The sequence below is a fragment of the Panthera leo genome, chromosome E1 (genome assembly GCF_018350215.1).
Source record: "Panthera leo isolate Ple1 chromosome E1, P.leo_Ple1_pat1.1, whole genome shotgun sequence".
Classification (NCBI taxonomy): Eukaryota; Metazoa; Chordata; class Mammalia; order Carnivora; family Felidae; genus Panthera; species Panthera leo.
In genome coordinates, this window is record NC_056692.1 from 13,547,034 (window position 1) to 13,568,342 (window position 21,309).

The 21,309-nt window shown below is 42.3% G+C and overlaps 2 protein-coding genes and 1 long non-coding RNA gene across 6 annotated transcripts in view; 1 reads left to right on the forward strand and 2 right to left on the reverse strand.

Annotated features, from left to right (window-relative positions):
- The window catches only part of LOC122206469 (olfactory receptor 1L4-like), a 47,804-nt gene extending 42,208 nt beyond the window's left edge, over positions 1 to 5,596 (reverse strand). For all 3 annotated transcript variants that reach the window (XM_042915677.1, XM_042915678.1, XM_042915675.1), the window contains exons 1-2: positions 5,278 to 5,596; positions 3,761 to 3,875 (exon numbers count right to left, since the gene is read on the reverse strand). The gene's annotated coding sequence lies outside the window, so the exon portion shown is untranslated. The remainder of the gene's footprint in view (positions 1 to 3,760; positions 3,876 to 5,277) is intronic.
- Positions 1 to 10,875, forward strand: part of LOC122206473 — a 28,029-nt gene extending 17,154 nt beyond the window's left edge. The window contains exons 4-5 of one of the 2 annotated variants that reach the window (XR_006196473.1): positions 9,950 to 10,146; positions 10,780 to 10,875. This is a non-coding gene — a long non-coding RNA (uncharacterized LOC122206473). Of the gene's footprint in view, positions 1 to 397; positions 968 to 9,949; positions 10,147 to 10,779 lie in introns of those variants that run through there. The other variant, XR_006196472.1, reaches the window with a different exon arrangement.
- Positions 10,876 to 19,735: 8,860 nt separating this feature from the next.
- Positions 19,736 to 20,683, reverse strand: LOC122207173 (olfactory receptor 139). Its single transcript, XM_042917031.1, has one exon. It carries the CDS (start codon positions 20,681 to 20,683, stop codon positions 19,736 to 19,738), a length of 948 nt encoding a protein of 315 aa, XP_042772965.1.
- Between the last annotated feature and the right edge of the window lie 626 nt (positions 20,684 to 21,309).

The window sequence follows — 21,309 nt, forward strand, 5'->3', positions numbered from 1 at the left end:
GAGAAAGACAATTATCATATGATTTTACTCATATGTAGAATTTGAGAAACAAAATAACCAACCAGATTGCGGGGGGCAGGGGGAGGAGAGAGGCAAACTAAGAAACAGAATCTTAACTAGAGAGAACAAATTGATGATTATCAAATGATAGGCATGGCTGGGGGATGGGTTAAATAGGTGATGGGTATTGAGGGTGAGCACCAAGTGTTGTATGTAAGTGTTGAATCACTAAATTGTACACTTGAAACTAATATTACACTGTATATTAAGTAACTGGGATTTAAATAAGGAGTTCAAAAAATTATTTTCCTTTAACCTGAATTGCAGGGATATTGCTAATATATACGGAAATATGCTTAGAGTTTTCGTGGGTCTCAGTGGAGATCTCTTTCTCTAGCTTCTGGGCTCATGGCAGGAGGGAACCAGACCAGCATCTTGGAGTTCCTCCTCTGGGGACTCTCAGAGCGGCCAGAACAGCAGTGCATCCTGTTCCTGCTGTTCCTGCAGACGTATGTGGTCACCGTGGCCGGGAACCTTCATTCTGGTCATTGGCACTGACGCACGTCTTCACACACCCATGTACTTCTTCCTCGCCAGCCTGTCCTGTGCTGACATCCTTTTCACCTCCACCACCGTGCCCCAGGCCCTGGTGAATATCCAGACCCAGAGCAGGTCCATTTCCTATGCGGGATGCTTGGTCCAGCTCTACTTCTTCTTGACTTTCGGGGACATGGACATCTTTCTCCTGGCCATAATGGCCTATGACCGCTACGTGGCCATCTGCCACCCTCTCCACTGTACGATGGTCACCCCTGCCCTCCAGTGCTACACCTTCATGGGGACTGCCTGCTCATGACCAGCCTTGTTGCCATGACCTACACCTTCCTCATACTCTTTTTCTTTCTGCTGTACATCGTCCCTGACTGTTTTATGATCTGGGACCACGATGAAAGCATTTTTTCTCTGATATGCATTTGATGACTCTGTTCCCTTGCTCTTGGTGGAGTAATTGTTTTAGCCCTGATACTTATTGGTTTACTTTACTGAGATATAATTTATATACAGTAAACTGCATAGGTCAGTACGTTCAGTAAATTTTGACAAAATGTATTAACATGTTACATATTATCATATTATGATCATTGTAGTCAAGATACTGCATATTTTCATTATCCTAGAAAGGGCCTCATACTCTTTTCTAGTAATCCCCCACCTTGAGGCAACTACTGATCTGATTTCTATCACCATATGTTAGATTTACCTGTTCATGAGTTTCATATAAATGGAATCATACAGTATGTACATAGTATGTACTCTTTGTGGTTTGGTTCCTTCTGCCCAGCATGATGTTTTCAAATTCATCTACAATGATGCATGTGTCAGTAGCTTGTGCTTTTTTTTTTTTAATGTTTTTATTTATTTTGGAGACAGAGAAAGAGCATGAGCAGGGAAGGGGCAGAGGGAGAGGGAGACACAGAATCCGAAGCAGGCTCCAGGCTCTGAGCCATCAGCACAGAGCCCGACGCGGGGCTCGAACTCACAGACTGTGAGATCATGATCTGAGCTGAAGTCAGACGCTCAACCGACTGAGCCACTCAGGCGCCCCAACTTGTGCTTTTTTATTGCTGAGTCGTGTTCGGTTGTATGGATTTATAGTGATAAATTTTTCTTACTCATTCTTCTGTTGATTAATATTTAGGTCATGTCCAGTTTTCAGCAACTGTAAATAAAGCTGCTATGCACAATATTTTTTCCTTTCCTTTTCTTTCTTTCTTTCTTTCTTTCTTTCTTTCTTTCTTTCTTCTTTCTTTCCCTTTTTCTTTCTTTCTTTCACTGCTATGCACATTTTATACAAGGCTACTTGTGGATATGTTTTCATTTCTCCTTGATGTATACCTAGGAGGAGAACTGCTGGGCCAAAAGGTAGATGTATGTTTCACTTTCTTAGACCCTGCCTAATAGTTTTCCAAAATGGTTCTATCAGTTTATGCTCCCATTGGTAATGTTTGAGAGTTCCAGGTGCTCCACATCCTCATTAACACCTGACATTGTCAGTCTTTTAATTTTAGCCATTCTACCAGCCCTCTTATATCTTGACATCTTTTTCTTTATCTGTATTGTCTCACCTATCTTCAGAATCTTTTTTTTTTTTTCATAAGAGAAACACCAGTGGCTCCCACCTTGCTGTCAGCTCCCTGGTATATGGGACAGCTCACTAGAGGAGATCCAGTAGCCACTGTTTTGTACACAGTGAAAATATCCATGCTAAACATTTTCATCTAAAGCCCCAGGAACAGGGCTCCTGGGTGGCTCAGTTGGTTAACTCGTAGTTCATGAGTTCAAGCCCTGTGTTAGGCTCTGTGTCAACAGCTCAGAGCCTGGAGTCTGCTTCGGATTCTTTGTTTCCCTCTCTCTCTGCCTCTCCCCTGCTCACATTCTGTCCTCTGTCTCTCTGTCTCTCAAACATAAATAAACAAAAAAAAAAAAATTAAATCCCCAGGAACAAAGGCGCAAAGGACTCTCTGGAGATAACTCTCAAAAGCCAAAATTTCCTTTTCGTGGGTTAATTGAGGTGAACAAAGAATGCAAGCTCAGGAAAGAAGAGAGAAAATAAAACTAATAAAATGAGTAATTAATAATAATAATAACAGCTACCCCATTTAGAATACCTACCGGGCCTCACACTTACTGTTTATATATATTGTCATTGAATAATCCCAATAGTTCCATAAATTGGGCATTGTTATATTTGCTTTATAGATGATAAAACTGGGGTTCAGACATAAATTGCCCTATGTCACACAGCTTGTATATTGAAGATCCAGGATTTGTACCCGGTCTTTTGACTCTGAGGGTGTAGCCCTGTCACCATTGTTTCCCAGAGACTTTCTTCTGAGAATTAGCATTCAAATTTCCTGGGGCCTCCTCTGGCCATCTGGCTAGTGAGAGAAATACATGACCCACTAATGTCCTGGACATGAAGTGGGCTTCTTCACCTGACCTATTTAAATCTCACCAGTTCCACCTAAGCTAAAATAATTCTCAGAGAAGACCTTCTCCAGTTCAGCTTTCTCGCTTTAAACAAGGTGATCAGTCCTCATAGCAGGGTCCCTGAGGTTCTGGACTTAGCTAGGGTGGGAGAAGTAAGTGGAAACACCAGGATAAAGATGAAAGTGAGAATATCAACAGAGTGCTCACCCTATGTCTATTCACCATTCATAACAGGGCTATGATTTACCGTTGGGGAAATTCCTTCATCCCATGGATGTGATCTTGGTTTGGGGCAGTCAACCCAGATGTGCTGACTATGCACTATATTAAACTGATGGGATAACTGGAGGCTACTTCCAAGTGACCGTTTCTTTTCCCACTTAGTCCCTGGGATTTTGACGCTTATACAAGAATCAAAGAGAATTGAAAAAAGACTAGGGCCATTCTAGTAGTGGTTCCCAGAAGAGATACTCAAAGGCTTCTTGTTATCAAGAACCCCTGAGGCTCCTTGAGTCCTATCTGTGCAAAGATGGCCCTTCCATCTTCTCTTTGGTACTGTGTTCTCCCCCCATATCTTTCCAACAGATATATATTTTTCCCTGAATAAGTAAGCTCGTTGATTTATGTTGCTTGTAATGAAAGAATCTGTGGCAGGGACAGTAGGGCTCATCATGTGTTCCCTTACATTTCCCAGTGTCTGCCACACTCAGGTTCGGGTTGTGAGCAGAAGCGTGGTGTCCCTTCTGGTCTAAGTTAAAAGCCCATGTACCTCCTCTATTCCACTCTTCCCTGCTGTGGTGACCTCAGAGGTGTTGGGTTCTCAGTTCAAGATGATAAAGCCTCTGTCAACTTAGGTCCTTCAGCACAGCTCCACATATGTACATCTGGCATGATTGAGAAATTAACTTTGTTGCGTTAATCCCTGAGATTTTGAAGCCAATGGTTACCTCAGCATAGCCAACCGTATCCTTACTAAAATGAACACAAGTTGATAGGAACAAAATGTGACAAATTCATTGCCGTGGCTTCTGACAAACATTCACCAAAGAACATTTGTCTTTGTCTCAATTTCTTCCACTTCCCCAGCAAAAATTATTGCTTCCTCTAGAAAGGTCTGTATCATCAGATCCAATATTATGTTTTTTTCGGTATACTTCTGAGTTTTATGTTTACTTTTTGTGATAAGCTCTGTGTAGTAAGATACATCCATCTTGTTTTCTGTGGTATCACAGCATACTTCACGTAGAGCATGGAACAATAAATATTTATAGAATAAATGCAGTTTCCCAGATTTCTCCAGGAGTTATAGCATTGTTTTTCAGTGATCTGATGAACTGTATTAATACTATCTGGAGTTTGTTGTGGTCAAAGTAGCACTTGTTTCCATGACGTGGATTATGGGAGAGAGTCTTACCAGCTTAGGGTTTGGTCTGGGCTTGGCTAGACGCTTTCGTAGTTGTCATTTTTGCTGCTAATTTAAAAAAGTGTATTCTCTAGGTATAATAATGGAATTTCAACACAATAGTTATTTTCATTGTTAAACTAATTTATTTATTCTACCTTAACAGTGACATGTTCTGCATACTGATAAAAATGTTTTTAAAGCACTTCAGATCATCTGCTCTGTTCCAATTATCTTAGGGCCATAGCTTTTAAAAATTGATTCTGAAAAGAGAGGAACGTAGGAAGGTGACAGAGTAGGAGGACCTGAGTTCACACCATCCCATGTTTCCAACTGGATATCATCCACATCTAAGTCAGTAAGCCCAGAGAGCAACCCAAAGACCGGCAGAACAAAGTCCACGACTAAATATAGAGGAGAAGCTGCATCTGAAAGATGAGGAAGGTCAGAAAGTCAGAGGGAGGCTGCTGGCGGGAGGGAGGCAGATTTGTGCAGGGAAAGGGCAGAGAAACAGCCCCTCACACCCGGGAGCTCACGGGAAGACTAATCCCCATACCATTTGGCTTTAAAAACCAGAGGGGCTGAATTCCATACGTTTGTAAAACTAGTGGAACTTGGAGCCTGGAACTTTAAAAGTCAGCTGACTCAGCCCTGGGTGAGCTGGGGCGGGGGGTGGGGAATGGTAACTGTGTCACGACCCTTACAGAGACAGCAGCCGGCCCGGAGAGGCAACATGAAAACAGCAGTTTACAGAATGCCGGGGCAAACGGGAGACAGATCTGTTCATACTGATTTCGGAGCATGTTGGGGAACTTCTTTGGAAATGAGAGAGCTGTCAGGAGCCGGTTAACCTCTCCCTCCCCCCAGCGCAAACGCAGAACCACCTGCAGGAGGTGGGGCCGCACAGACACTTCTAGCCTCAGCCCAGGGATCAGGGCAAATTTTGTTAAAGGCGCTGCCGTGTCTCATGGCCACGAGCTTCCTGTGGATGGTGGCCGGCGCCCGCTCGTGCCGAGGGACACCTGGCCTGTTGACCAGGTTGCGGACGGCGCCTGGGCCGCCTGGGAGGAGTCTCCCGCGTTCCCCGCGCTGAGGCTGCCACCTGGCGGCCGGGGCGTAGGTGGTGCTTTGCCCAGACGGGTTCCCGAGAGAAGGGGATGGGGCTCCAGGTGATGGCCAGTGACCTGGCCTTGGCGTCCTCACTCTAGCTCGTGGAGTTGGCCTGCCTGCGTGTGAGGCTTTGAAGAATGCCCGCCTGCGTGAGTGTTTCCCTGGTTACCGAAGCTGCGCTTTCATAACAGGTTCATTGACCACTTGGATGTCTTCTTGTGTGATATCCAAGTCCCGTGTCCACCTTTTTGTTGAGTTAATTTGTAGAAATTCCTTAGTTAGTTGTTTATATATATGTTGCCGTGATCTTCTCTCAGTCTGTGGCTTTCTTTTTATTCTCTTATCTGTATCTTCTAATGAACAGAAGTCCTTCATTTTAATGCAATCAGGTGGCTCAGTGTTTCCCCTTTATGATTGATGCTTTTGTCTTATTTAAGACAATGTTCTCTATCCTGAGCCCTAAAGATATTCTGCTTTATTATCCACTTGAAGCTTTATTGTTTCCCAGCTACATCTAGATCTACGATCTACCGGAACTGGCATTTGTGTGTAGTCTGAGATATGGGTCAAATTTCATAGCTTCCTGTTTAGGTATTCATTTGTGCCATACGATGTGTTGACAAGATCCTTCTTTCCCCAATGCTTTGAAGTGCCACCTTTTGTTGTCAATCAAGTGTTTATTTGTGTGAAGACACTTCCGGACTCTGTTTTATTTTAGACTGGTTTATCTGCCTGTCTTTGTATCAATACTACACATCTTAATCGCTATAGAAAATGAGTCTCACTGTCCAGAAGGTCCACCAGCTTGTTCTTCAAGCTATTTGGGGGCCTTTGCATTTTCCACAAAAATCTTAGCATCAGCTTCTCCAGTCCCTCTGCTTCCCTCCTCCCCACAACACACACCTGTTGAGGTTTGGTTTGGGACTGAATTAAACATATAGATCAAGCTGGGGAGAATCTACTTCTTCACATGTTATATTTTTCAGTGATGAACACGGATAAGCCTTCATTTATTTTTGTCCTTAAAGTTTTCTCCCCATTATGCCATAGAATTTCCATCTCAGGTTTTGCACATCTTTTATCAACTGTATTTCGGGACATTTGGTATTTTTGATGCTATTGTAAGTGCTATCTTTTCATTTTTATGTTTTAACTGTAAGTTGCTGATGTGAGAAGTGCAGCTGAGTTGGTATCCAGAAATCCTACTAATCTCAATTATTAATCTTAATGGTTTGTCATAAAATTTTTAGATTTTCTAAACACACAAAGGTATCATCTATGAAAAGTGATCATGATAGTTCTTCCTTTCCAAGTCTCATTATTTTAAATAATAAAATAATAACTTTGCCTTATCAAACTAGCAAGAACCTCCAGGAAAATGCTGAATACAAACGGTGATAGCACTTGCTTTTGGTATCAGAAGGAAAGCTTGCAACATTCTGTCTTAGTTGGGGCCACGATAACAGAATACCATAGATTGGGTGACTTATAAACAACAGAAATTTATGTCTCACGGTTGTGGACTCTGGGAAGTATAAGAACAAAGCACTGGCAGAATTTGTGTCTGGTGGGGACCTGCCTCTTGGCTCATAGATGGCCATTTTCTCACTGTGTTCTTACCTGGCAGAAGATATAGGAGAGCTCCCTGGGATCTCTTTTACAAAAGCACTAATCCCATTCACGATGGTCCATCCTCATGACCTAATCACTGCCAAAGGCCCCCCTTCCAAATACCATCCCATTAGGGATTAGGTTTCAACGTATGAATTTTGGAGGGACACAAACATTCAGTCAACAGCAAGCATGATGTTCGCTGTAGGTTTCGGTAGATAATCTTCATTAAAGATGTTTTCTTCTATTCATAGTTTTATCCATGTTATTATCATGAATGGATATTTAATATTACCGAATGTTTTTTTCTGCATCTAATGACAAGATCAATTGATTTTTCCCCCTCTTTTAGTCTGTTAATTTGGTGAATGGTCCTGGCCTTTGAATGACATGTCAACGCTGCCTATTGGAACAAACCCAGCTTCCCAGCTTGTTGTAGTGAAGCTTCTATGTTATATATCGCTGCCTCATTTTATTTCAGATTTTTCCATAATGCTTATGATGACATTTGCCTGAAGTTTTCCTTCTTTTTCTTTTGTTACTTTATTTTAGAGAGAGAGAGAGAGGAAAGCACAGTAGGGGAGAGGGGCAGAGGCGGGGGGAGTGAGAAAGAGAGAGAGAGAGAGAGAGGGAGAGAGAATCTTAAGCAGTCTCCATGCTCGGTGTGGAGCCAGATGTGGGGCTCGATTCACAACCCTGGGATCATGACCTGAACCAAAATCAAGAGTTGGACGCTCAAACGATAAAATAGAAATAGAAATAAAAGAACAAATAAGAATAGAAAAAGAAAAAAAGATAAAAGAAATAATTTCTTCTACTGACCTTGATAGGTTTTATTATCAAAGCCATTCTATTTTTATAAAACAGTTGGGGGATGAATTCTGCTTTTCTATACTCTAGAAGAGGTTGTGTAAAATTGGCATTATTTATTCCTTAAATATCGGGTGGAGATTCACCTGATGCTTTTTTGTCTGTTAAAAGTTTTTCAGCAAAGATTTAATTTCTTTAATAATTATAAAACTGTTCAGATTTCACATTTCTTCTTTTAAAAATTTTAACATTTTTTGGAATAAAGTTTTTCATACATTCTTATAATCCTTTAAATGTTGGCAGCATCTGTGGTTATGTTCTCCTTTTTATGGTGTACGTCATTTTGTGCCTTCTCTCTCTTATCAATTTTACTAGTTACACTTTTCAAAGAACAAATGGTGGCTTTGTCAATCTTCCCTGTGATAATATTTTTTTCTATTTTATTTATTTTAACTCACACCTTCATTTATTACCCTCACTCCTTCTTTGACTTTAACTTGTTCTTTTTCGTTTTAAACTTCTTAAGGTGGGTGTTTAGCTCATTGCTTATGGAAGTTTTTCTTCTTTCCTAATATGCAGTTAAGTGCTTTTGAAAATCTTCAAGGTCCTAGAGAAAAAGGATCAGAGTTCAGGGTGTAATGAAACCCCCTTATTTGGGTTGGGATCCAGAAAGGCTATATTTTATTTATTCATTTAAAAAATTTTTAAAAAATGTTTATTTTTGAGAGAGAGAGAGAGAGAGCATGAGAAGGGGAGGGGCAGAGAGAGAGGGAGGGTTCCAGGCCTGGGAGGTTCCAGGCTCTGAGCTGTCAGCACAGAGCCCGATGCGGGGCTCAAACCCACGAACCTTGAGATCATGACCTGAGCCGAAGTCGGACACTTAACCGACTGAACCACTCAGGCGCCCCTGGAAAGGCTATTTTAATAGCAAAGGGCGAACTAAAAATAAAAAAACTTCTGCAGAGACTATAGCACAGCTCCACATTATCTCAGTTCCCGAAGTTGAGTTGGGGTGATCCTGAACTTGTAGCCCCTTAGTCACTTGGCTGTGCCCTCTGAAATCAGTGAAGGGCTCCAGGGAAAAAGCCTGAATGGCCCCATTTCTGTGGGACTTCATCTTTCTCTGGGCTCTGTCCTGGCAGTTCTTCACTGTTTTTATTAGCTCTGATACCTTGACAAATATATTTTAAATATTTTGTCCAGCTTTTTCAGTTGTCCCGAGAAGGAGGCTTAGTTCCAGTTACCTCACCTGCCAGAAGTGGAAGATGCATCTAACTCTTTATCCTTCACATGTGAGCTGACAGTTCCTTTCTCTGCCACCCACACTCTGAAAGCTTGTGGACTATTCTCTTAAATTCCAGTGACTTGAAATTTCACAATGATTGCTTTTGGATAGATCTGTTTTCACCCATTGTGCTTTGTATCTGGGCATTTTCTTGAGATATGGAAATTAAAAAAAGAACACTTTACTTCCCCCACTCCCACCCCATTTCCTTTGTTCTCTCTCTAGGGAACTTTTACTCTTCAGGTATTGAAATTTTGGGCCCTCTTTTAAAATCTCTGGTTTTACTGGAACCTGCTTCTTCATTCTTCATTAGAAAGGTCCTTCTTATTCCCAACCAGAATGATGGGCACATCGGGGTAGAAATGACTGGTCTCTGGGGTCCATTTTACTGGTGTTTTGAAAATTATTAGGGCAAACCACAAAGAAGCAGGTCAGCACCACACTGACATCTGGGTAGGAGAGAGGTCTCAGAAGGTCATAGTCTTCCTGCCCAGCCGTGTCCCACAAAACCAGCCCCACCTCCAAGTGGGCCAAGTAGCTCTCAAACACCCAAGCGTGTAACTGAGAACTGGTCCTTGACTAAGCAGCTCTTGCCACACCCGCTGTCGCCCCTGGCCACAGTAAATGAAAGCAAGAAGAAGCATACTAAAATCTGAGCAGTCTCCAAAGAGAATCATTGGGTAAGGTATACTGAGCCTATTTGGGCCAATAAGCCAAATTCTTAACTGCTTTTCCATTAGATTTTCATCTGAGGAAGTGTGTGCTTGTCTTTCTGGAACCTAAATGTCCAATTGGGATTTGGAGAAAAGAAAGAGGAATGAAGTTAGACAAGGATATCAGAACCCATGTTTGCAGTCTAACCCAGGGTCAGTCTCTACTTGTTCGAGTAATTATCTTCGCAAGATACAGAAGACAGTAACCACTCTTCTAGGAGGAGGTGAGTTGGGGGTTAGGGTAAGAGTGAGAAGAGATGCAGTATTGGTTCATTCAGAGAATATTTACTGATGGCTCCTATGTGCACCAAGTTCTGGGGGAGTTTCTTTTTCTGTTTTAAAATTTTTAATGTTTATTTTTGACAGAAAGACAGAGTGCAAGTGGGGGAGGGGCAGAGAGAGGGAGACACAGAATCTGAAGCAGGTTCCAGGCTCTGAGCCGACAGCACAGAGCCCAACGCGGGGCTGGAACTCACGGACCGCAAGATCATGACACGAACTGAAGCTGGATGCTCAACCGATGGCGCCACCCAGGCGCCCCAAGTTCTGGGGGAGTTTCAAGAAATAATACACAAATTCTTGATCTTGTGGAAAACTCTGTCCAGTCTAGAAGGGGGAAGAGTTAAGAGGAATTTCCAGTGTGAGCACAGTCTGGGCTCCCAGACAGTCTAATACTTGATACATTTTCAAATTGATATTCTCTATGTATTTATTCCAGTTTTATTTCTTGTGGAGTATAGAGTGGATTTTTATTGAATAAAAATTGCATGTCTCTCTCCCTTGGGTACTATTAATGGATTTAGCACCTGCATTGAACATACCTTGACTCAGTAAAATAAAATTCTCTCTTTTTTTAGCTTTTTTCTTTTATTATGCTGACCAATGCTTATCATAAGATTATTAGAAAACATGGAAATGGATAAAGAAAAAATAAAGGTCATTCAAGATGCTACCAGCAGGTAATAAAATTCTCTTTTATTTCATGTTTCTTCCACTGTAGCTGAACACCACTAATTACATTCCTTAAAGACAGAAGAAGTTTATGTGGCTATGGTTTTTAAGTTTTGTCAAAATGTGTATGGAAGTTATTCTTTTCTGATATTTCCATGAATTCTTTGATGCCCCTCCTCTCAAGAAGTAGAACTTAATTTCCAACCCCTAGAGATGGGCTGGACTTGATGACTCACTTCTAACAAAGAATATTGCACAAGTAATGGGAATCCCTTCCAAGATTTGATTCTGTGGCTTCCATCTTTTGGTGTTCCCTCTCTGTCTCTCTCACTCTCCTTCTCTCATCACTCTCTCTGGCAGAAGCCATGGCAAGAGCATCCTTATGGAGAGGACCACATGGTGATGAATGGAAATTTCCAGTCCCAGTCAAGTCTTCAGAGGCTTGCCATGCCAACCGGTTTGACTACAACCTCATGAAAGACCCTGGGCCAGAACCACCCAGTTAACATACTCCTAAATACTCTGAAACAGTATGAAATAATACTAGTTATTTTAAGCAGCTTTAAATATTATTCTTTTCCTGGCTTGCACATCCCTTCAGAAATGTTTAAAATTTAGATACTCAACAACAAAAAAAATACACTTATTCTCACTGAAAACCACTATGCTGTGAATTGTTCGGTTTTAGAATTTTAGCCCACTTCACCTGCTATATTCAGTTGACTAATACCTGATTGATGTCAAGACTGGTTACATGTCTTTATTTCCATATGCATGTCACAAAATATTGATCAAAGTTTGATCAGCACTGGCAAGGAGAGTTTAAAATTTTTCTACTGGACGGGGTGCGTGGGTGGCACAGTTGGTTAAGCATCCAGCTTTGGCTCAGGCCATAATCTCACGGTTCGTGAGTTCAAGCCCCACATAGGCTCTGTGCTGACAGCTTGGAACCTGGAGCCTGCCTGAGATTCTGTGTCTCCCTCCCTATCTGCCCTTACCTGGCTCATGCTCTCTTTCTCTCTCTCTCTCTCTCTCTCTCAAAGATAAATAAACATTAATTTTTTTTTAATTTCCACTGGAAATACACCGGAGGGCTTTGCATATTTCAGCAGGATGGGCAGTGTGTTTGCTTTTCACCAGTTGTGAAAGAAGTTGCATGGGGAACTCTGGCCAGCTGGCTGATCTGGTCCCTGATCTAATTTAGGAGGTGTGACAGGAAAGGCAGCATGTTACTGTCTTGAGGGCACTAGTAAGATCAGTTGGGGGGTTGAGAGAAGCCAGGTGATATACCCTTAAACGAACTGAAAAAAAAAAAAAAAAAAGAAAATGTTACAGAATATTTTTCTGTCAGAATTTTCCCCCTGCGGCTGTCTTCATCTGTAAAATGAAAATTCTAACATTTGTCTCATGGGACAAATTTATTTAAGGATTAAGTAACAAAATGTATGTATAAGCCTAGTTAGTCTCTGGCTAGTTGTTAAATACATGAAAATAAATAGGGGTTGTTACTAACAATAATAAAAACATACTGAAAAGATATCAAAGAACATTTTAATAGAATCATTTTTAAGCCTCCAAATTATTTAAAAAATATAATTGATGTGGAAATGTGTATACATTAAAGAAGTGACATTTCTACTGTAAAAATTTCCTTTTAGGATCTGGTGTCTTGGTCATAAAAATTGTCTTGAGACTGAAAAAAACACACTGATACTTACATAGAAATAGACAATGGACAGAATGGAAGACACAGACCATAAACACATTTTTGGAGTTTTAATAATTTGATGTGTACATATTAAGCAGTAATTATCATGCATAAATTAAGCATAAATTATTGAGGCAATAGAGGACTCAATAAAATATTTAACACTATGTTGAGGCATTGATTGTTCATTTGAAAAAAAAGACCTCTTGGATGCATACAGTACACAATGTGGCCAAACCAATGTAGGAGAGGCTTAGGAGTTAAATACAAAACTCAAAATTGAAAAAATACAGGGGAACAAAGAAGCAAATATTTTTCATAACTGTCAACAATGGCAGACATTCTAGGAACACACAGGATGCGACAAGGCTCAAAGGAAAAGGTCAAAAGATGTGACTACTTGAACATTTAAAAAATTTTATGTAAAAAGTCACTCAAATTAAAATTAGGCAAATAATACTTGGAGAAATATTTGCAGAAAATACAAAAAGGCTAATATATTTACTCTTTAAAGATCTATTAGAAATTCATACCAAACAAACTAAAAAAAAAGAAAAAGAAAAAATGAAGTGAAAACACTGACATCTCCTTAGATAAATAAGCCAAGAACTGAAAGGCAATTTATAAAAGAGAAAAATGCAAACATGGTTAACAGAAGAAATTACTCTGTTTTACTGGGAAGCAAAGTAAAATTATCATATATTTTTGCCTCTAAGATTAGAAATGATAAAAAAAAGTAATATTTGTGATGGTATGATGAAATAGACATGGATCATGTCCAAATGGATACCCTGTCACTTTCCTGTTGGTAGTTTAACAAGATGTAGTAAGAGTCCTAAACTATTCATATCTTATATTAAAGCATTTACTTCATAATAGTAACAAAACTCTTATTTATTTAGAAATAAACTTAACAGAGGGGCGCCTGGTGGCTCAGTCTGTTAAGTGGCCGACTCGTGGTTTCCCCTCAGCTCATGATCTCGCAGTTCATGGGTTCGGCTCTGCATGGGGCTCTGCACTTTACGGAGCCTGCTTGGGATTTTCTCTCTCTCCCTCTCTCTCTGCCTCTCCCCTGCTTGTACGCTCTCTCTCTTAAAATAAAGAAATAAGCTTAAAAAATGTTTTTAATGTTTATTTTTGAGACACAGATAGAGTGAGTGGGGGAGGGGCAGAGAGAGAGGGAGACACAGAATTCAAAGCAGGCTCCAGGCTCTGAGCTGTCAACAAAGACCCTAATGGAGGGCTCGAACCCACGAACCGTGAGATCATGACCTGAGCCGAAGTCCGACGCTTAACCGACTGAGCCACCCAGTCGCCCCTAAAGAAATAAGCTTTTAAAAAAGAAATATTAGAAAGGTGGAAGTGTTCATTTTTAAAAGACTTCAGAGCTCTTCTTTAGAGGCAATACTTGAATAAATTGATAGACCATATACCATGTCCCTATCTGGAAAGATATATGGTAAAGCTGTCAATTCTCCCCAAACCATCTATAAATTTTACACATTCCAATGCAAATTTCCATGGTAGAAGGTTCCAATCAGAAAAATGATTCTATGTCAAACATGCAAGACTAATCAAGTCCACTTGGGAGGAAAGAGATCAAGGAGAATGTGACGCGAATATGTGATTTCTAAAATGAGCTATGAATGAATGTGTATTCTAAAGCTATAGTGGTTGAAACATTGTGGTACAGACAGAATGGAGTAACACAGTAGAAATTCCAGAAGCAGGCAACAGTGTACCAAAGCATTTGATGTTTGACAAAAGGAGGTACTTCAAATTATTGGGAACAGTCTTGGGACCTAAGCTATAGAATTAAAAAAATAAAGCTGTATCACTATGTCACATCATGTACGAAAATGAATTTGAGATGTCCAAATGTAAAACATAAAATGTAAAAAATAAAATCCTAAAATAAGCACTAGAAAATATAGATGAATATTTACATAAACTTGAGATGGGGAAAATAATTTCAAGTGTGACAGCAAAGACAGAAATCATAAAGTAAAATATATGCTTGGCTACAGAAAATGTTAAAAGTCAAAAACACCAATAGCATTAATAAGAGACAAATATAAATAAGGGAAATATTGGCAGCATATATGAAAAACAGCTGACACTTGTGTTAATGTAAGAAGAAAAGCTCAGCGTCCTTCACAAAGAAATGCAAAGTAAAACAGTAATGGGAAATAGTGATTCACTTATCATGTTGTAAAAACATTTTTGTAAATGGTAATATCTAGGGTTGGTGAGGACCAGGGAATTAGCCCTGTTGCACTGAATTGGTAGAAAAGCCAAATGGTACAATCTGCCTATTGATAATTTGTCAATATTCATAAAAGTGTTGAATATACATACATACACGCATATGGTCCGTTCAAGGAAACGGCTGTGCAAAGACATATCAAAGCCCTGCCTTTAAGAGTGAAAAACTGGAAGCAACCTGAACGGTCGAGGCAGGAGTTTGATCAAGGAAATCCTGGTGCAGTTATAAAATGATGCACCCTTACAATGAAGCAGGTGTGCTTCTTAATATGGGATTGAAAACAACCAGGCTGTCCTGGGAGGGGAGGGAGAACACAGAGTTCTGGATGTGAGAAGGTGGGAGAACAAAATGTTGAAAATCAGACAGAAAGTGGAGAAATGGGAGGCCGGTGTTTGCAGGGAGGCTGAGACCCCTGACCAGGCATTCTCGGTTTGAACGCATCCTCCCTCTACTCACAGGTTTGCTAATGAGTCTTACTAATGACACTATTGCAACCACTCATCACTAATTGGCCTCCTCCGCTGTCCTCCCTGAGGTCTAGCTTCTTTCTGACTTAAGGACCAAAAAGAAAGGAAGTTTTCTCTGGGCATCCCTTCCCTCTGGCCTTATTAGCAGAGATGCAGAAGACAATCAGCAAATCCCACCTTCCCTTAGCCCCTAGGCTGCGTTATCCTGAACTCTCATTTGGGAGCTAATTAGAAGATTCTGTTTGTGGATCTTGGAAGGACTACATTCCCCAATCCTGACCCTGGCTGTCTCCGAGGGAAACCTTCATTAGAGCAGTTCCTGGGTGGGTGGGACTCCTGAGGTCCTGCGGAGGCTGGGGAAGTTAGCAAAGTTTATCAATTAGCTGCCTCTTGTGAATAGACCAAAAGATACTGAGGTGTCTGGGGGCCCAAGAGATTCATCATGCTCCCTCCCGTGGTGTGGGGGGGAGGGGTGCAGGGCAGCAGCTTCTACAGGACTGAGTCCTTCACCAGCTCATTCAAGGGAGCTGAAGGCCAGTGCAGTACAAAGGGCATAGCACTGGCTGGGAAAGCCGGCATTTTTGCGGGGAAAATCCCTGCTTTGGTCCATAGTAGAGAGAGGACACAAACACTAGAAATCTGGCAATGCCTTCTACTTGAACCCGATGGAATGTTCACATCACCTTCACGCTGCACTTGTCAACTCAATAATTCTGTATTTCAATTCATTGAATGCTCCGAATAATCATTTAAAGCGCATGTTATGATGCCCTATGCATAGATGAGAAAAGTGGGGCCCGCAGAGAGGAAGTGGCCTGCCCATTGTCACACAGCTAGCTCGTAGCAGTGTTAGCCCGGAAGCCAGGTCTCCTAACTTGACCACAGCGTATTTAATTTAACTAGGAGCATGGGCTTCTCACCTTGCTGCCTGGCACATAGAAGATGCTTGCTTTATTTTCTCTTCCCCGAATGTTACCCTGGACAGCTACCTGTCCATACCAAATATAAGGTCGGAATTCTTTTAGGCCCTGAGAGCATCATCTAACCAGGTCGCTCAAACATAAAAAACTCTGAAAACAGGTGACATATTATCTGGCTCATGTTCCAAGATTCCTTTCCAGGCTCTCTTCTTCCTGTTTCAATCATTATTAGCTCTCAGGCCTTCGTGCCTCTGCCTGGCCCACTGCTACTACCTCTCCAGTTGCTGAAGACCAAGAACCGATTTTACACACCACAGGTCCACTGCCCATCAATTAATTGTTCCTGGGCTTGTACCCTGTTTTCAACCTTATCCTTGTCCATTTAATTGCCCATGGTCCCTTATTTTCCCTCAGCCTTTGGCAACCTATGTGGGTCTGAGTATTTATCATATGGTAGGTGAGTGAAAAAAGCCAAGATATTTGGAAGGGACTAATTACAGATGAAAGGAATTGATGCTCCTAAAATTCATGTAGCCTAAAGTAAAAGAGGCTGGATTCGAACCCAGGTCTCCACATGTCCTGTCTAAAGCTCTCTCCACTCAACTACGCTGCCTTTCCCATTTCTGAGACTCGCTGCACCTAGAGTCATTATCACCATTTAGTTTTGAATTCTTTGGTGATTTATTAGAAGCAGGTTGGGAGGAAGGCAAAAATACTGCATCAGGAGTTGGCAGTTGGAGGCTGCCCTACCTACTAAGTCTGTCTACGGCCTCTGGAAAATCACTTAGCACGTCTGTACCTTTGTTTTTTTTTAATCTGCAAAGTGAGGATGATAGACGCTGGCCTTCTTACTCTGCAATCCTGGCCCTGGTTGTGGGTGACACTCAACTATGCAGTTACAATATTCAAATGAGAATAGATTTCAAAGTGTTCCGTAAATACTGTTGTGTGCTAATAGAATAAAAGAGAAAACCTACTACTTTTATAATTTTCTTGAGTCCTAAGAGTGCCTCTCTCTGTGATGGACAAATGGTTAAGCCTCTTGATGGAGAAGGAGGCATGATTGGGATGCATATGAGAGCATCTTCCACTACTCATATGTAGATGCCCAATATGTATAAAATGACATCTGCTGAGCTTGACAGATGGGTCCCGGACGTCCTCAAAAGTTTACAAAGTAACCGATGACATCTGTAACATATTTCTTTGGATACGGGCTCTCTGAAGTCAGGGTGGTGATATGGTTAGAAGTTGTCTTTCGGTGCCAGGAGTCCACGAACCTTTGTCTGCAGCACAGGGAACTAGGAAAGGTCAAAATGGGTCCCCACCAAGATTAGTCACTACTTCTGAGTAGAATTACATTGGTGTGGAATGGAGGGTACAGTTCAAATGGTCAGGGCCAGGAAGGGCATGGAGGAGGGAGGAAGGGCCCACCGAGAGTATTCTCCTAGGATAGGGATTGTTTGGAGAAGCAAGATGGCCAATGACTGGCTTATGTCTCTCCCAGGCGTCCAGATCTTGACCAGGTGAACCCAGTGGCCTTCTGTTGGATGGACAAGCCAACTTACTATTTTTCTCAAAGTTGAGGATGACAGAGGACACTTTGAAGGCCGGAGATAAAACACTACAGTCCACTCACCCTACCCTCCCAACTCCGCACTGTCACCATTAGCATTTTTTACAATTTATTTTTTGTCGTCGTTGTTTAAATTACAGAACCCAGTGAAAAAATTCAAATAAAAATACACAAAATAAAAGCTGAAGTGCTTCTCCACTCCCCACAGCCCTACCCTCCTCCACAGAGGGAAGCACTGTCTAAGCTCGGGGGTTGTTGTCCGGGATTTTTTGCCTACTCACCCCCTCTGCCCCCGCACACATATCACATTATCGTCACTTTCCAAATTTAGCAATAGATGCTATACACCTTGTCATGTCAATACATTCACATTTCTTTTTAAACAAAAAGAGGCTTTTTATTAAAATGATTTACATGAAACATGAATTGCTCATATTTGCATAGCAGAGTTAAAAACTATACAGTTCAGATTTCCCTGGGGAAGAAATGGCTTTGTGAAACATGATCACACCTAGTTAGGCTAAATAACAAAATTCACAATATCTAAAGGCAGGCCTAAAAACACCATGCACTTCAGAACATGAATTAAAGACAACCACTTTGTCATAGCACATGATGACTTGTTTATTATTACCCCTCCCCTGTCGCGTGCTCTAAGTTAAGTGGATCCCGGTTTCTGGGTGTTACGGGATTTCACACCCTGGTGCTCTGTGCTCAGCTTTGCTAACTAAATGTTCTCTTGCTAATTCTCTGCAGGAAAGAGACACTTCTTTGGCTGTAGCTTCAGGCAGGATTCTCTCAGTTCACACGGTTAGGAAAGTGTTGCTCTTTTATGGCAAACTCAGTGATTGCCTTTATTTCATCAAAAACAGTGGGTTTTTTTTTCTTTTATATCCAGTATCTTCCTAATATTGCCCCCCTCATCCTTCTTTTTTGGCCTAAAAATGTGCATAGTACCTTCATTTCACCAAAAGTTGCCCCAGCTGTGTCCTACAATTTCGTATCAGGATGAGTTTGTTGGACTCTGAGAGGGGCGCCTTACTATTCTGAGTGCTCCTTCTCCTGAAACATGCTCTGTCCTCACATTTTTGGTGCAGGAGCTGTGAGAGTCAGTTCGCACACGGACATGAAAATGTGGTGTTCCCACTAACGATTACTCAGGATGGGGACACTGGTTTGCAGAGCCCGCATGTGGCAACGTTGCTCTGAAGAAGATGCTGGCGGGGTGTTCGGACAGGTCCCAATGCCCCCTCCTAGGCTATGTCAAACCTCAATTTAATGACACAGTCCTGGGTTTATTTCCTGAAGAAGAATCTACTAAAAACCACACCCCCTGCTCTGGTACGAATATATTTTGTCTTAAAAGGTGAGTGGAGGGTACAAACATTTTGCTTTTATTAGCATTTTAAATATATTTCAACTGAACACTCACTGAACTTAAAAAAATAGTTGAGGGGCGCCTGGGTGGCTCAGTCGGTTGAGCGGCCGACTTCGGCTCAGGTCATGATCTTGCGGTCCGTGAGTTCGAGCCCCGCGTCGGGCTCTGTGCTGACAGCTCGGAGCCTGGAGCCTGCTTCGGATTCTGTGTTTCCCTCTCTCTCTGCCCCTCCCCTGTTCATGCTCTGTCTCTCTCTGTCTCAAAAATAAATAAACGTTAAAAAAAAATTTAAAAAAAAAAGTTGATTTGTGTCCCATTTCCTGACCCACATTATAATTTTCTCCCACCTGACTTTAATCCATCTCCTACCAGCTTTAGTTTTTCTCCCTAATCCAAGATAAACCATCCTCTACTCTGGTCCATACTATCTACTTTCCTCCCATCCCTCAACCCACCCCTGAAGACACCTGTGACCGACATCATGCCTTCAGCATGGGAAAGTCAGGGGGTGCTCTAGGAGGGAGGGGTATTTTGATGCCCTGCCTTCTCATTCAGGAGGCCGCTTCCCCATCAGCACCCTTTTCAGGGCGCCCTGCACATCAGGGTTCCGGAGGCTATAGATGAGTGGGTTCAACATGGGGCTGAGGATAGTATTGAGGATCCCAATCCCTTTGTCTTTGTCTGAGGCTGACACTGAGCCCAGACGCATGTAACTGAAGAAGCCAGTTCCATAAAAGATACAGACCACGGTGAGGTGGGAGCCACACGTGGAGAAGGCCTTCTTCCTTCCCTCTGCTGAACGGATTCGTAGCACTGCAGCTGTGACGTGGGCGTAAGACACTGAGATGAGGATCATGGGGAACACCCCCATGAAAGTGGCCCCCACAAAAAGCAGCTGCCCATTGAGGTGGATACTGGAGCAGGAGAGCCGGAAAAGGGGTGGGAGGTCGCAGTAGAAGTGGTTGACCACATTAGGGCCGCAGAAGTCAAGCACGGACACAGCCACCGTGTGAGTCAGAGCATTGATAAAGGAGACAGTGCAGCAAATGGCCACCAGGGCACCCCGGACTTCACGGCGCATGCGGGTGCTGTAGGTGAGGGGCTGGCAGATGGCCAGGTAGCGGTCATAGGCCATGGCTGTCAGGAGGTGACAGTCCACACCGGCCAGGAGGTGGAAGAAGAAGAGCTGTGAAACGCAGGCAGCGTAGGGGACTCTGCACTGGGGGGGCAGGAGACATGCTAGCATTGGAGGGACAGTGACAGTGATGCATCCAATGTCCAGCAGAGATAGGTTCCCCAAGAAGTAGTACATGGGAGTGTGGAGTTTGGGCTCCACAAAGATGGCAGCCAGGATGCTGAAGTTGCCCCCTACGGTGAGTACATAGGCAAAGAGGAAGACGACAAAAAGGATGGGTTTCAGTCTTACGTTTTCGGTCAGGCCAAGAAGGATGAACTCAGTGACAGTTGTCCTGTTCCCCCAGGCGCCTGGCTCCATAGGCTGCTGCTGCTGAGCTCTGTAGTGGGAGAAGACCTGAACCTGCCAGAGAAGGAAAGAGACACACAGTAGGCACCTAATCTGTGGCTACTGGATGCTGGGGTAATATGGCGTGGGCACCTACCAGCCTACAGCTTAAGCAGTCTCCTGGAGGGCCCCACGATGCCAGACATGGACCTTTAATTCCTGTTTCAGGCTGAGATCCGGGGGATCCTAGGGAAGGGGCTGGGGCAGAGGAAACTACTCTGGGGCCCAGGACTCTGACTATTTACCAGCATTTTAACAGCTATTAAGGTTGTGTCTGTGTGTAGTGCTGAATAGCAGTTCTGACTAGCTCAGTGAATAGATGAATATATGAGGTTCTAGAAAGCACAATATAGGAGAGTAGGAACAATCTAAAGAAGGGTAGGAGGACAAGATCTCACAAAATCAAGAAGAGATACAAAGGGAGAGTGAACAAAGAGAGGAGCAAGGAGCAGACCAAAGTACAGAAGCACTCGGACGCTAAATACGGAAGGACACGAAGGTGACTTAAGAAAGCGCTGACAACATTTTGAAAGCATAAACTCTGAGAATTGTGCTAAGAACTTCATAGTTATTTTCTTATTTAATTTTCACAGAGCTCT

Excerpts from the sequence above, each read along its gene's own strand:
- LOC122207173 (XM_042917031.1), bottom strand. The coding sequence starts at position 20,683 with ATGGAGCCAGGCGCCTGGGGGAACAGGACAACTGTCACTGAGTTCATC.